Source organism: Callorhinus ursinus, unplaced genomic scaffold (genome assembly GCF_003265705.2).
Source record: "Callorhinus ursinus isolate GAN/ISIS: 27379988/994484 unplaced genomic scaffold, GSC_fseal_2.0 scaffold7, whole genome shotgun sequence".
NCBI lineage: Eukaryota > Metazoa > Chordata > Mammalia > Carnivora > Otariidae > Callorhinus > Callorhinus ursinus.
In genome coordinates, this window is record NW_027397069.1 from 54,296,956 (window position 1) to 54,314,359 (window position 17,404).

The 17,404-nt window shown below is 38.3% G+C and overlaps 1 protein-coding gene across 13 annotated transcripts in view; it reads right to left on the minus strand.

Annotated features, from left to right (window-relative positions):
* Nucleotides 1-17,404, minus strand: part of CAB39L (calcium binding protein 39 like) — a 112,821-nt gene that overhangs the window by 31,634 nt on the left and 63,783 nt on the right. For all 13 annotated transcript variants that reach the window (XM_073894592.1, XM_025874930.1, XM_025874927.1 and 10 more), the window contains one exon: nucleotides 7,627-7,745. In XM_073894592.1, the coding sequence (XP_073750693.1) occupies nucleotides 7,627-7,745 (119 nt within the window). The remainder of the gene's footprint in view (nucleotides 1-7,626; nucleotides 7,746-17,404) is intronic.

Sequence of the window (17,404 nt, forward strand, 5' to 3'; positions counted from 1 at the left end):
TAGCATAATGTTTTGCACAAAGTAGGCATATGATGAAATTAATGAATTATTTCTTCTTTCTTCTCCTCCCCCTCCCCCCTTCTCCTTTTAGAGAGAGAGAGAGAGTGTGTGTGTGTGCACGAGTGGGTGGCGGGGGGAGGAAAGGGAGAGGAAGAGAGAGAATCTTAAACAGGCTCCACGCCAAGTATGGAGCCCTATGCAGGGCTCAGTCTTACAACCCTGAGATCATGACCTGAGCCAAAATCAAGAGCCGGACGCTTAACCGACTGAACAGGCGCCCCTGAAGTTAATGAATTTCAAATGCTGACTGAAATTCTTAATACTAGAACTTTAATGAAACTCAAACTCTGGCTTAAACAAAAAGCTGTATGATCTCTAGCCAACATTTTTCTCATTTCTTGATTTAATTTCCAAACTGAGATCTATAAAAAGTTTATATTCCAAACTCTTGGGTATAATTAGTTCACTTTTTCCTTTCATTTGGTAAAGTTTATTGGAACCATCTGTGATATACTATTTATTCTTGAGAACTAAAAAAATATTTTAAAAAGTATTCCTCTGGGTCAGAACACTTGTTGCATCCCATTAGTTTGTGCCTAAGAGTGGAAATGTCATTCTCTGAGATGAAAGCTTCTTAAAGTTAGGAATACATTGGGATATATAGAGAAATTCTTGATTTTTTGTCAGTAGCCTTTAAGGGATCTATAATTCACATATATCATTTCAACCTTACTACCCTCTAGGATATTGGCTTCTGATAGTTTATTGCTCCACAAATTAAGCCTATCTTAAGTTTCAAATCCCAATAACATTAATTTCCTTATTCTTGGTACAGAATAAATATCTATTCTCTTCCACTTATGAAAAAGGTTCCCAAGGGCAGGGACCAAGATGAATCACTGTGCCTCTACGATGACTAATTTATGTCAGGTTGCTAATAAAGATTAATCCAATACATGTTGAATCATTATTTTATAGAACTGAATTATATCTTCCTTTTTGATTTGTATTTTGGATCATATAGTCTGGCCTCTAACTATGTTAGTATAAAGAAGGCACACTACTATATATGCATGTTTATTCAAATAATCACAGCACAAAAGATCCCTTTCAAGTTTAAGAAAAGCTAAAATGTAAGAGCAATTGTCTCCTCTAGTAGTGAGCTACAGTAAACATTATATAAAAAATCGTCAGAAGATCTCATGAAAGAATATCTCAAGTTAAGAACACACATAAGAGGGGAAAATGACTTGCGTTGTTGCCGGAAGCAAACAATGTCAGGCAGTAGTTGGAAAAGTTCTGTAAAATGTCACTTAACAAACACTAGGCCTCCTCAATATAGGCAAGAAGTTTTGCTTTTAATCTAGATATATTTGCTTACTTTAAAAATAGGGAGTAAACTCTGTCCACTAAAAAGGCTTAGAAGCAACAACAATCCAATGAGAAGCCCAAGCATCCAGATTATAGTCTCTAAGAACCATTCCTCACTAAAAAGAACATGAGTCCTTGGTAGAAATGGCTGATTCCAAGTCTGTGTTAGGAAATATACAAGATGGGCCTGGTATATCTTGTGCCAGAAAGCAAGGAATCTCACTTGCTAATGTGAGTAATATCAAAAGGACATGAAGTAACTTGAAGGATAGACAACTGAGCACCAGCAAGAAAAATAAAACATATGGGAAAAAAATTAAAACCACAAGTTTATAATGATAATAAAGGGATGGGGGAAGGGGAGGGGAGAGAGAGAGAGAGAGAGAGAGATAAAAGAAACTCATTAGATGCCAGTGGAAGTTCCTGGGGTAACAACTTATTTCTCTCTAAACTGATGATGGAAAGAAAAGAATTGAGCATTCATTCTACCTCTCTGGTATGAATTGTATTTTAAAGTAGTTAAGTTACTGTGGTAAATGATAGAAAGTTATTCTCTATAAAACTACTCTAGTCAATAAATGCATGATGAGAGGGGTGCCTGGGTGGCTCAGTTGGTTAAGCATCTGCCTTTGGCTCGGGTCATGATCTCAGGGTCCTGGGATCGAGCCCTGCATCGGGCTCCCTGCTCAGCGGGAGGCCTGCTTCTCCCTCTCCCACTCCCCCTGCTTGTGTTCCCTCTCCTGCTGTCTCTCTCTGTCAAATAAATAAATAAAACCTTAAAAAAAATGCATGAGAAATGACAAGATTAGGAAATCATCTTTTTATAACTGCTAATGAAATGACTGAATCATACAGCGTTCATCAATGATCGGTAAAACAGTCGAGTGTAAGACTGATGAAGAACTTTACAGTGGATTAAGCTGTCTCCACCTGAACCCACTGCTCAATCTTAGCATTACAAAATGTATGTCTCCTGATGAGATGAAATATGAACTACACAGCACCACCTACAAAATATGATTGCCAAAATAAAACTGAATCTGAATCTAATCGAGTCTTTAAGTATAACCTCCAGGACAGAAATACAGGGGACAGTGGAACAAGTGACACCATTAGGAAGCAACATGACAAATCCAGAATGGAGGAAACTCTGTAGCATAATGAACTCAGTTTTTCATAAAAAGGGGAGCAGGCGCTGTTCTCAATGAAAAGAGACTTTAAAAAGACTTATGTGGCATTACAACCATTACAGTAAGTGGAACTTGTTAGCATCCTTAACCGAACAAACCAACTATGGAAATTTGGGGGAGGGAAAATCAAGGAAATTTGAGTATGGTGTAGGTATTAGTTACTAAAGAATTACTGTTACTTTTTAAGTATAATGATTACATTGTGGTTATGTAAAATTTATCTTTTTTATTTTTGCAATGCATATCAAAGTAAATTATTTAGGGTTGATAAAGCAAGATTATATGAGGTTTGGGATTTGCTTTTAAAATACTCCAGCCAAAAAAGTAGGGGGAGGTGTTGGGGAGATAGATGAAACAAACACAGCAGAATACTGATGGTTGTTAAGATTGGGTGATGGGTACATAGGATTTCTTCATACTTTCTACTTTTGTATATGGTTGAAATTTTTGGATTAAAAAATTTTTAAGTACTATTAGGAGAAATTTATGATCTCAGTATTAGACTTCTGGAACATCTTCCATTGGCTATGCTTTTTTATGGATCACTGAGAGGGGTTTAAATGACTTCATCCTCAAGTTCTCTCAGTAACTTGGAATGTCACTTGCCTGGTCCAAGAGAAAAGTTCATTTAGAGAAAGTCTTTATTTATAATCTTTTCATAAAGTTTGGGTTCCAAATCCTTCATATCATGTTTCATATCCTATATCCAGATAATTATCTTTGATGGGCAAATATAAATTTTTTCTTTCTCTCTTCCTTCCTTCCTTCCTTGTTAGAATTAGGTTCAACATAGAATGATACTATCATTTTCCTAAATAACATCAGTTTGATTTGTAAATGCACCAATCAAGTTTTGTCTTCAGTTTTTAAGCAATTTACAAGAGATAATTCAGTCAAAATGCTGACTTTTAACAAAGGATTTAGCATTTCACACTAAACTAAACAATGGTGATGGGTAAAGTTGATTCTGGCAAAACTATTCTACTTAGGACTTCTTGTCTACCCTGTACTCAGGATCTTCTATAATCTTCTTTTCCTTCACACCTGAATGGTCCACAAGTCTTATTAAAGATACAGTAAGGTAAAGAACATGGAATTTAGAAACAGATCTGGATTGAAAACTTGGCTCTGTCATTTATTAGCTGTATAACCTTGAGCAGTAGCCTTACTCTAAGTTTCAATGTCCTCATCTATAAAATGGTAAGAGTAATACCCAGTCCTCACAGTATTATTAAAAGAATTAGATGAAATAACATAAGTAAAGATACTGAATGCAACACTTGGCACATAGCATGTGCTCAATAAATGGTATCTACAACAGGATGTGAAGGAATGGATTTAAAGTCTGGATTGAAAAATAAAAGAATCATTATAACAGCGAATAAAGCCCAGAGGTATCATCACCAAATTGTTGATAATGGTTTTCTTTGGGAGAATTTTGGTTTGTACTCCCTCTATATTATACATTTCTTCTTCTTTTTTTTTTTTTTTTAAAGATTTTATTTATTTGTTTGCCAGAGAGAGAGAGAGCACAAGCAGGGGGAGCAGCAGAGGGAGAAGCAAGCTCCCCACTGAGCAGGGAGCCCAATGCAGGGCTCAATCCCAGGACCCTGGGATCACGACCTGACCTGAAGGCAGACGCTTAATCGACTGAGCCACCCAGGCGTCCCTATAGTTTAAAATAATAAGTATGTGCTGCTATGAATCAGAAAAAAATTAAAAATATTTTAAAAATATCTGCTTTCTTCATTCCCAATATCACCAGTAAAGTTTTGGCCCTAATTATCTCTTGCTTGGACTCTTCCAAGCTGCAGTCTCAGCACCTCCACACTCCAAGCCATTTTCCACACTGCAACCAGAACTCATCACATCTAGTCCCTGGGGAGTTCCATGTTACCTACAGAATGACATTCAGATTCCTTAGTGGGACACAGAAGGCTCTTCATAATCTGTTCTCAGCCTTTCCAGCTTTATCCCCCAACCTTTCCTCCCATTCACACTGGACTCCAGCTACACCAGAAGTCCTGTCAACTTCCAAACACATTATGCATTTTGATGCCTCCATGCCTTTGCACAGGAGGCACTCAATCCTTCTACTCTTTGTACCTATTTGGCAATTTTCTACTTTAAGACCTGCTCCATTTTTGATGTCCCATTAAGTAACAACAATGAGTTGTAGTGAGTTGTCTCTTCTCAGTGTAGACTATGACTGCTTGAGGAATGGAAAGCTGGGTGGTATTGTGAGAGCACAGACTCTGGAGCCAAACTATTTGGGTTTAAATCATACTAGCTATGTGACTTTGGATAAGTTAGTTAACCTCTCTGGCTGCAGTGTCCTCATGTATAAAATAGGTTATAACAATAACAATAACAATAGCAATAATAACTACCTACAAGACTATTATAGAAATACAAAGCAAGTCCTGGCATTTAGTAAATATGATCTAAACTTCTACCATGACTATTACTATCATTAGTGTTATTACTACTAGTACTGTTACTACTGTAGGCCCTTCATAAATGAACTAACAAGCAATTTTAGCCTTAGGAACTGAACTAAATATTAACTTTTCAGAAGAAATGGAAAGATATTTTATAAAAGTTTCCTAATGAATCAAAATTGAGGAAGTTATTCTTAAAGTAAATAATTCTTATTTTGGGGGGCACCTGGGTGGCTCAGTCATTAGGCGTCTGCCTTTGGCTCGGGTCATCATCCCAGGGTCCTGGGATGGAGCCCCGCGTCGGGCTCCCTGCTCTGTGGGAAGCCTGCTTCTCCCTCTCCCACTACCTCTGCTTGTGTTCTCTCTCTTGCTGTGTCTCTCTCTGTCAAATAAATAAATAAAATCTTTAAAAAATAATAATAATTCTTATTTTCCTATTGTGTGCTATAAATACAAGAAAATGGAGTCTTAGAATAAAAATCTGTATATTAACAAAGTGGCCTTTTATTAATTAAAAGCAGGGGAGAGGGGCAGAGGGAGAAGCAGGCTCCCTGATGAGCTGGAAGCCCGAGGCAGGACTTGATACCAGGACCCTGGGATCACGACCTGAGCCTAAGGCAGACACTTAACCGACTGAGCCACACAGGAGCCTACCAACTTAATTTTCTAAATAAATATCTAATTATGGTAAATTTTTTTATATCTTCCATAAAGCATCTATAATATGTAAATGTATCAAATGTATATACATTTTACCATATCAAAAAGGAATGAAGTTAATTTTATTTAATTAATCAATTAATTATTTTTAGAGAGAGCAACAGAGAGCCTGAGTGAGAGGGAGGGGCAGAAAGAGAGTGAGAGAGAGAATCTCAAGCAGGCCCCATTCAATGCGGAGCCCGACACAGGGCTTGAACTCATGACCCAGACATCATGACCTGAGCTGAAATCAAGAGTCAGGCGCTTAACCAACTGAGCCACCCAGGCACCCTGTGGAAGATACTGTTTTAGATCATCCACACCACTGCTCTTCTCCATCAGTCAACACAATCTCCAGGACAACACATTTCAGCATTCTCAAGGGATCATTTATTTACAAGCTCATTTTTAAAAACTACTATTAAACTTATCCTCATTTCCTGAAACATAAATCTAATATTTTTCCTCTCTCCAAAACTCTTCAGTGGCTCCCCATTTCCTTGAGGATAATGTCAAATTTTTTTTTTAAAGATTTTATTTATTTGTTTGAGAGAGAGAATGAGAGATAGAGAGCACGAGAGGGAAGAGGGTCAGAGGGAGAAGCAGACTCCCTGCTGAGGCAGGGAGCCCGATGCGGGACTCGATCCCAGGACTCCAGGATCATGACCTGAGCCGAAGGCAGTCGCTTAACCAACTAAGCCACCCAGGCGCCGTGTCAAATGTTTTAGAGCTTAACATTTTAGAATCTCCAGAAGTTGGTATAAATTGATCACCTTGGCCTTGTTCACCAATGACCAGCTGTGCAAATCATATCCTTGTGCATCCATTAAGACTTGCAGTTCCCCATGAGCTGCAAAGGAGCACTTTACTTTATAATGTTATTCTGGCACTTATATATGACCTTCATTGTATTTGTTTAAAATTGCTCATATGTTTCTATGGAAATTGCAGCTCTTAAAAGGAATACAGATAATAATTTCTTAGATTAGTAGTTACTGAATACTGTGTGCTAGATGCTGTGCTTTATAAAGCATTATCTCATTGAAGACTCCTAACAACCTACTCATGTAGGTATTATTATTTGACTCCTTATTGCAATGAGGAAACCAAGACATAAGGAAGTTAGATAACTTGCCCAAGATCTTATAGTAAGTAAGTGGCAGAACCCTGGATGAAAACACAAATCTTTCTGATGGTGCAAAGTCAATGGCATATAATACAATATTATTTTAGTGTGAAGGTAATATTATAAATTTTACTTTTATTTTACAGATAAGAAAACTGAGGTTTGGAAAGGTGCAGTGTCTTGCCTAAGGTCACAGAACCAGGAAGCGCCAAGAGACAAGAAAAAAGAATAATCAGAGAACAAAAATTAGTTCTTATAAATTAAAAATAGAGTAGCTGAAATGAAAATTCAATAGGGTTTATCTTCACTTAAATGTAAAATTGACATCTTCCAACACATAAAAAGATAAGAGATGAAAAACAGAAGGACTAAGAAATCAATTCTGGAGATTCAACTCTTGACTAACAGGAAATCTAGAAAGTGAGAACACAGAAAATGGAAGGGAAGAAATTTTCAAAAGAAACAATATGTAACAGAGAATGTTAGCAATCACCGAAATCCTCTGTCCTCTTCTTCCTGGACACCTAGACAACATTTCTCTGATTTCCTTAAGAAGTAAGGGGCTGAATGACTAAGTGCTCTCAAATGGAATGTGAATGGGAGTAAAGTAAGCCATTTCCAGGCATGGCTGATAATTTCTCCCATGTATTTTCTCCTTCCTATGAGCTGAAATGGCAAAGCTGAACAAAGTGATCGGAGGAACCATTTACCCAACAGAGCCACCCAGGCACCCCAATGCTGTATACTTTTAACAACTATTCTATACTCAAACCTACTTTAAAGGAAACCATGTACCTACCCTTTGAGGAGCATGAACAGAATATGAGGATGAGCACTAATGTACTCCACAGTAGGACTCCGAGTACCTATCTGTCTTCTCAGGATGTTGTTAAATATCTGGGTCACATCTTTTTTTCCCTGTTAAAGAAACAAACAACCATTAAATTGCACAATTGAAACAGGTGAATTATATGGAGTGTAAGTTGTATCTCAAAAGCTGTTTACACATACACACACACAAAGAGAAATAGCACTGTTCTTTGTAATATCCAAAAACATTAATTTATTCTTTTTTTTATGATTCAACATTTATATACAGTAGAAAATGATCACCATAAGTCTAGTTACCATCTCTTACCATAAAAAGTTAATACAATATCATTATCTATATGCCACATGCTACATTACATCCCCATGACCTATTTATTTTATTTATTTTTTAAATTTATTCTTGTCATATATCTTTAGTCAGCTGTGCTTTCAAACATTCAAACAGAATCTACAAAATGATGCAGCTCTTTTCACAGGATTTGCACTGTGGTTAATTTGAACAATTAGAAGTCTATTTCTGACAGTTGAAATGGCACAGAAGAATTTAAAATAGTAGTGAATATGATACAATTGAATTCCTTATGCTTTTTTACCTTTTAGCTTTACATAAGAATAAAATTATGATTAACATTTTTTAAACCATCTTAAAGAACGAGGGAAAATAGATGAAGAAAATAAAGATTTTAGCAAATACAGGTTGGAATCAAATTCCTTTTTCTTAAATGTACTTTTTAGTAATTTTTTCCCTCCACTCAATTCCCACTCCAAGTTGGTGCATTAAAAAAAAAAAAAGAATGTGAGTTTTCTATTAGGTGGATACATATTTTAGGTGATCGTTAAGAAATCATATCTAACCTAGAGAAGTAGAGAGGCTCACTCAATCCTAGTAGCCTGAGGCAGAGGAACTATAGCCAGTCTTGGATAAGACTTTTCAGAGCCCTCATTTACAAGACTTCCACTCTCACACACCCTACAACCTGAGGCTCATCTCCTTCTCCAACTGAAGCTCTGAATTGAACATTAAGTTTTTTGTTTTGTTTTGTCCTTTTAAAGATTTTGTTTATTTATTTGGGAGAGAGAGAGCGATAGTGAGAGAGAGCACGAGCAGGGAGGAAAGGGAGAAGCCGGCTCCCTGTGCGGGGCTCGATCCCAGAACTCTGGGATCATGACCTGAGCCGAAGGCAGCCGCTTAACCGACTGAATCCCCCAGGCACCCTGAGTTTTTGTTTAAGATTTTATTTTTAATCTCCATACCCAATGTGGGGCTTGAACTCACAACCCTGAGATCAAGAGTTGCACGTGCTTCTGACTAAACCAGCCAGGCACCCTGAACAGGAGTTTTTTTATATAAAAAAAAAGGACAAGACATTCCATTGTTAGTTACTATGGCCCTGATTCTGGCCTTCGTCTTTCAGCTTAACTGTTAAAAGAGTACCTTTCACAGTTATGTCCTCTACTTCAAAGCAGTCTTCACTCTGCAGAGTGAGCTAAGTGGAAATGCAAATCTGACTATGCCAGTCTCTTAACCTCTTCAATGCCTTCCTTTTGCTTAGAAATAAGTCCAACGCCCTCCAAGACCTGGTCCTTGCCTACCTCTCCAGCCACATCTCACTTTTCAATTCCTACTTCAAGTTCTTTTAATGACAAATGGCTGTACTACATAAACGTATACACAATCTTTCTATACCTTTGTTCCTGTTCTTCTCTTTGTCCTGAATGCTTTTCTTTCCTTTCTTTTTGTAGCTAAATCTTAGCCGCTCTGTAACCCGGGCTCAGGGGTGCCAAGAGCAACTGGCTCCAGGGTTCCCAAACAGACCACGTTCAGCCACTCACCGCTGACAAAATCCAAAGGCAGAGAGATGAGTGGTGGTGAAACAAGAAAGGAATTTATTTCAGTGAGGCCAACACCGGGAAGACAGCACAGTGCTGTCTCAAAGACTATCTCTAAAGAGCTGAAAGTACCCGTGGGTTTATATAAGGAAAACGTGGGACAAAGTTTGGTGGGTATATGTAGGTAAGCAGTAAAGATCATTATCTTGGGGTCAATCATGTGCGGTCTTGCTGACGTCAGGGCAGACCTTTTTGCTTGAGGGGTAGTTTCAGTTGCCTGCAGGGGTCTTTTGCCTGAGTTAAGAGATAAGCTGGAAAAAAGAACTTAATTAGAAGGTGCAGACAGGTCAAAATGGATGTCACTGAAGTCGTCTTTCAATCCTGCAGATTCAGTTAAGAAGTATTCACCTTTAGGATAACTGCCCTTCTCTGTGTGACAACACCACCTCTGCCTACATAGACCAGTACCTCCTATTCCCTTTCAACCCCTACCTTCATCTCTACCATGGTCATAGCAGCTCACATTAAGTGCTTACTCTGGGCCCGGCACTTAGTATAAGAACTTTACATGTATTTTCCAATCCTCATAACAACCTTATAATGTACATTCTATAAGTAAGGAAATTAAGGACTAGTGAGGTTACCTTATGCAGGTGGGATGTGGAGGAGCCAGGACTCCATCCAAAACTGATGGAATCCAGAGTCTGGGTTCTTAGCTATCATACTAAACTGATTCCAACACTGAACACAGTATACTGAAATGAATTTTGTCTCTAACTCCCTCATCACACTGATAGCTCCCAAGGATAAGCCATATTTCAATGCCCATAGTAGGGCCCGATATATAGTAGGCATTCAATATTTATTGACTGATTTATTACTTTAGAGGCATAGTCATCCATAAACCCTTTATCACAAATCTAGACCACTGAATTTCATGTATCTATTAATGTGGCACTTTTTTAATACCAAAAGAAGTAGGACCCAAAATGAAAAGAAGACACTAAGATTATTCAATTAATTACTCAATCTTAAAGCTACTAGCCATATAAAATATGGACTAGGTAGTGATTAAGAATACTAATTAATATATAAATATATAATAACTATTTATTATATAATATAATAATATATAGATAAATATTCTTAAATAAGGATTCACTTTATCAACAATTGGTTTGAAATGGATCACAGACTTAAATGTAAAACATAAAACTATAAAACTTCTAGAAAAAAACAGAGGAAAATCCTCAGGATATAGATTTAGGCATATAATTCTTAAACTTGACACTAAAAGCACAATCTAGAAAACAAAAACTAATAAATTGAACTTCAACAAAATTCAGCACTTTTGTTTTGTAAAAGATCTTGTTAATAGGATGAAAAGACAAGTTACAGATGGGGAGAAAATACTTCAAGCCACATATATGACAAAAAACTAGTGCTAGAATATATAAAGAAGCCTCTGAACTTGGTAGTATAAAATACAAATGCATTAGAAAATGGGCAAAAGACACGAAGAGACATTTCACCAAAGAGGATCTACACATGGCTACAAGCACATAAAATATGTTCAACATAATTAGCCATTAGGGAAATGCAAATTAAGATCACCGGGAGATATTATTACATATGCCTATCAAAACGACTAAAATAAATAATGACGACACCAAATGCTGACAAAAATGCAGAGAAACCACACTTGTACATTGTTGGTGGAGATCTAACATATATAGTTAATCTGGAAAACAATTTGGCAATTTCTTAAAAAACTTAACATGTGGGGTGCCTGGGTGGCTCAGTTGTTTCAGCGTCCGACTCTTGTTTTTTGGCTTAGGTCATGATCTCAGAGTCCTGGGATCAGGCCCCGTGTCAGACTGTGTTGGGTGTAGAGCCTGCTTGAGTGTTTTCTCCCTCTGCCCCTCCCCTTGCTCTCTCTCTCGCCCTCTGAAGTAAATAAATAAATCTTTAAAAAAATAAAATAAAGGGCGCCTGGGGTGGCTCAGTCGGTTAAGCGGCTGCCATCGGCTCAGGTCATGATCTCAGGGTTCTGAGATGGAGCCCCACGTCGGGCTCCCTGCTCAGTGGGGAGCCTGCTTCTCCCTCTCCCTCTGCCTGCCGCACCCCCTGCTTGTGCTCATCTCTCTTTAATAAATAAATAAAATCTTTAAAAAAATAAATAAATAAAAATAAAATAAAATTAAAACTTAACATGCAACTACTATACTAGCAGTTGCACTCCTGGTATTTATCACAGGGAAATGAGACCTGGCCATGAATGTTCCTAGTGGCTTTATTCATAATAATCAAAAGCAGGAAACAACGTAGAAATCCTTCCACAGGTAAATGGTTAAACAAACTGGGCTATACACCCATACCAGGGACTCAGCAATAAAAAGGAATGAACTTTGAAACATGCAACAACCTGGATGAATCTTAAGGAATTATGCTGAGTGAAAAATGCCAGCAACAAAGGTTACACAACCTAAGCGTCCATCAACAGACAAATGGATAAGGAAGATGTGGTATATTTATACAATGGAATGCTACACAGCCATAAAAAAAGGACAAGACTGTGCCATTAGAGACATGGATGAGCATGAGGAGTATTATGCTTAGTGAAATAAGTCAGACCGTGAAAGACAAATACCACATGATTTTACTCATATGTGGAATCTTAAAAAAAAAAAACCCACAAATGAATAAGCAAATAAAATGCTGAATTAGACCTATACATATAGAGAACAAACTGATAGTTGCTAGAGGGGAGAAAAGTGGGGGGTTGGGTAAAATGGGGGAAGGGGAGTAGGAGATCTAGGCTTCCAGTTATGGAATAAATAAGTCAAGACAGCATAATGAATATAGTCAATGACACTGTAATAGTGATGTATGGGAACAGATGGTAGTGAGCACAGCGTAATATATGAACTTAAGGAATCACTATATTGTACACTGGAAACTGATGTAACATTGTGTGTCAGCTCAAATAAAAAATTTTAAAAGATTACACATGATATGGTTCCATTTATATTCAGATTGCAGAAAGGAGAAGCGATTTGTGGTTGCTAGAGCCTGAGGATGGGGTTAAGACAGGCGAGCGGCTATAAAAGGGCAAGAGGAGGCATCTGTGTGGTGACGGAAATTTCCATATCTTGACTTTATCAATATCAGTATCCTGGTCATGTCACTGCGCTATGGTTTTGCAAGATATTGCCATCAGGGAAACTGGGCAAGGTACATGAGATCTCTCTGTATTAGTTATTATTGGTTTTCTTGTTGGAGGAAGTTGGAGGAAGCTGGAGGAAGAAAGCAGGGGAAGTGCCCCCTTGCTCTTTCAGGGAGACTGTAGCCAGCAACTAGATGCATGCTAATTAAAAGCCAGAACCTCAGACAGTAGCTTGTAAAGTACGTATCAAACCCCTTCCGGGGCAAGACTGGGAGATGGGTATTTCTGTCGCGCTTCCTCTGTGCTAGCCTGGGGGAGGTGGGGATAGTTGCAACAAGTGCTCTTGTACCCATTAACAACTGCTCCTTTGTTTGCTATAGTCCTGTGGGACTCATGAATGCAAGCCCTGTTAGCTTTCATACGTAGGTGATTTGGGGGACCATCCCTTAGTTGGCAGCCTTAAAACTTGGGGCACCAGATGTGTGGTCCAAACCCTTTGCTCCTCAAAGAGAAGCTGGGCATTGGGGTTCCCCCCCAAATGAATGGTGCTATGCCAGGGGGTGGGGTTTATGGCCAGTGTGTCTCAGGCTTTCCTATCCATTTTGATGTGGATATTTTCTCAGTTGCTCAATGAACAGGAGTCACTCAGCTAATTTCTAGATTTCTCTCAAAGGGAATTCCTGCACGTGTAAACTGTACATTCGGTTAATCCATAGGAGGAGGGAAATTCAGGAGCCTCCTATGGTGCTATCTAAGTCCAGAGTCCCAGAATTTTTTTAAATGATAAAATTCAATGCCGGTTCTCATATATTTCTGGTGAGGATATAAAGCAATTTAATAATACCTGACTGATGTCCTAGAATCTCAAATTGGGAAATCTATTTTTTTAAGATTTTATTTATTTATTTGAGACAGAGAGAAGGAGAGAGAGAGAGAGAGAGAGCACATGAGAGGGGGGAGGGTCAGAGGGAGAAGCAGACTCCCTGCCAACCAGGGAGCCCGATGCGGGACTCGATCCCGGGACTCCAGGATCATGACCTGAGCCGAAGGCAGTCGCTTAACCAACTGAGCCACCCAGGTGCCCTCAAATTGGGAAATCTAGCTGAAAAATAATCCTAAATGACAATCTTAAATACAGAAGAAAAGTTTCAGACACAGAGACTTTTTTTTCAAAGAGAGAATGAGCACGCGTGTGTGAGCGGAGGAGGGCCAGAGGGAGAAGGAGATTGAGAATCCTAAACAGGCTCCAGGCCCAGCACAGAGCCTGATGTGGGTCTTGATCTCATGACCTTGAGACTATGATCTGAGCCAAAATCAAGAGTCAGATGCTTAACCAGCACAGAAATCTTTATCATAGTGGTGATAATACAGAGTTAGAAATAATCAGTATGTCCAGAATTAGGCATGGTTACATAAATTACACTATATGTAACTGGTAGAAATAAGAACATCAAAATGTTGGCAATGATTAAATACAAGAAAAATCTATGGCTAGCCATTGCTTTCATTTTATTTATTTCATGGAGAGAAACAGAGAAGGGTAGAAATAAGGGAGAAAAAGAGAAGAACTCAGAAGAAAGGAAGGAAAGGGAGCCAGGGAGGAAGAATTTTAAAAAAGGGGAGAGAGATTAAAACAAAACAAAACAGACACAAGGGAAAGCAAATTTTATCTTCCTTTAAGAAAAACACACTATATAAAATCCAAATTTTAACAGAAAATTAGGAGCTGAGTCTTCAGTTTAAAAGGATGCTTTAGGATCAGGTGCTCTCATAATTTTAAAACACGAAAAATGTTCATACTACTTCATACTAAATGAATTTCATTTACACCTATGTTAAACAATATACTTGTATAAAGAGGTTTAACTGTAAATATAAATAAAATTTAAAATGAAAGAAGTCATCTGTTCTGTTCAAACCTTTCTAGACTCTGCAGTAATCCTGCACAATATCAATCCTTTTTGAAAAGTCATAAGAGCATGTTTTTCATACTTCCCAGTGAAATGCCACAAGAACATTTCCATACAGCATTCCAGTGAACAGTAGAAATGAAGCTCCACAGAACTCTATCCAACTTTTACACAGAGGAAAACATTCTTCTGGTTCATTAGCAAATAATGTGCAAAGGCAAAGGAAGCCCCCTGTGGATAACAAAAACAAGCTCTGATACCAGGAACAGCTTCTCAAATCAGAGGAAAGGATCAGAATGGACAGAATTAGAGAAAACTTAAACAGGTACCAGATGATTAATGAGGGTCCTTCCATAATACAGAACCTTTGCAGATATCTATTCATCACACTATACCTAACTGGAGTAAAACCTTAACTATTTCAAAATCAGTCTTCAGCAACCCTCAGACTGCTAGATTTCAAGTTCTGGATCTAGAAGTGGCCAGAACAAAAGAAAAAAAATGTTTGATGGTAAGGAAGCAACCTCTAGAAATGACCCAAAATGCCGAATATTAGCTAGTAATTCTAAGATTACATATAATGTAACTGAACAGATGCCAAACCTGAAGAAGCACTTGCATTAAACTAACAACTTCAAAAAGGTCAGCCCTAACATGAGATAGTCAACCATTATCTGCAGAATGAATGATACATCCGGAGGTATCAACTGTAATGAAATAAGAGAAAAAGAAGAAAGAAGCAATGAACAGCAGAGACAGCAAGTAGAAGGAACTGCTGAAAAAGAGCATCATTCACTGATAATAGAAGTGAGAGAAGGCAGGGACGCCTGGTGGCTCATTTGGTTAAGTGTCTGCCTTCGGCTCAGGCCCTGGGATTGAGTCCCGCATCGAGTTCAGCATCAGGCTCCTTGCTCCCAGGGAGCCTGCTTCTCCCTCTGTCTGCCGCTCCCCCTGCTTGTGCTCTCATTCTCTCTCTCTCTGACAAATACATAAATAAAATCTTAAAAAAAAAAAGAAGTGAGAGAAGGCAAATAAGGGAGAAAAAGAGCAGCATTGCAAAAGAAGACACCCATTTTAAAATTGCAGCCATTGACTTGTATATAAGATATATAAAGAATTCTCAAAAACTGCTTCAACAACCAAATAAAAAGAGGGCAAAAGATCTATATAGACAATTCACAAAAGAAGAGATATGGTGGCAAATAAACACACAAAAAGATGCTCAACATCATTAGTCATTAAGGGAATGCAAATTAAAATCACAATATACCACTGACACTTAAGTGGCTAAACTTAAAAAAAACAAAGCTAAAAGTAAACAGAAAACCTCAACACTACCCAACTAGGTATTTACACAAGTGAAATGAAAACCTACATCTGCACACACAAACTGTGGATAAATGGTTATAGAGGTTCTATTTGTAACTGCTTAAAACTGGAAATTCCCCAAAATCCCCCAACTGGGGAATAGATAAATGGTCTGTGGTACATCCATGCAGTGGAATACTACTCAGCAATAAAAAGGAATAAACTCCTGCTACACAGCAACAACATAGATGAATCCTAAATGCATTACGTTAAGTGGAAGAAGCTAGACTCAAAAGGTTACATTTTGCATGATTCCATTTCCACATTTGTTAAGGCAAATTATACAAGGACAGAAGACAGATCAGTGGTTGCCAGAGGCTGAGGGTAGGAAAAAGAGCTGATTACAATAGGGCATGGGAAAATGCTGGGGGTGATGGAATTGTTCTGTATCACAGAACTGTGTATTAAAAAGAGAGAATGTTAGTTTGTGTAAATTACACCTTAATTTTTAAAAAATGAAACATAACTGTGGCCATTGAAGTCATGGACCTCTCTCTTCTGCTCTCCTCCCTCTCTTCTGCTCCTGTATGTGTTGGCTTGTGGGAGAGGGGTGGGGAGAGCTGAGGTGGGTAGGACAATGTTTGTGCTGAATTTCAGTAGCAGAACTAGATAGGCAGAGCCGTCTGCAAGGGGTTGGGGGTGAGGAGTGTTCACTGCATGGCTGAGTGCTGCTTTGCAGGGGACCAAAATTCAAACTGAACTAATTTACAGATACTGGGAAAGTTTCAGAGAACCCAAGCACAAGCTAGCTCAGAATTAGTTGCTTTCAAATTTTTTCAGTATAATTACATTTACACATGGCAAGAATTCCAACGCAGAGCTCCTTCCAAACCCCCTGGCCCTTTCTATCTCTCTCCCCATCTTCATTCTTCTGTCTTTTCTGCAGGCTGGTTTCCTCTACTTTTTTAGTTTACATGGTAGGAAACCTGACCACTGATGCAGAAATTATGGAATATCATTAGCTCCTAATTAGAGACTGAGGTTCTATCTCAGTTTTAGCCAGAATCCTGCAGAATACCCGGGCCCTGCTTTGATGAGATGTCTATTACTAGGCCAATCAGCTGTGTGGTGGGCAGGGTGTTATGCTGCGCAAAAAGGTTGCTCCCACTGTAACTACGTGGGTGGGGAAGGAGGCACAGGGACCATTCCCCAGAAAGCAGAGGGGATAAAACATGTTGTACATTATACAATGGCGTGAGCAGTCTTTCTCTTTATGGCAGGTTACATTCCTTAAAAAGTACGGTAAGGTCAAACTAAAATGGTCATTGTCTCAATTTTTATAGGGGGAATACAACCAATTAACATGTTACACTGCTGATTAAGGGCCTGATGCCAAATACCATTTTATATCACCTATAAATTATGTACCTTTATGGGATACATGTTTCTAAAGTTTATATTCATTAGTTTAAGAGGACAAGAGGGTAATGAGAACATAAAATTCCATTTAATATGATATAGCATTTCCTCAC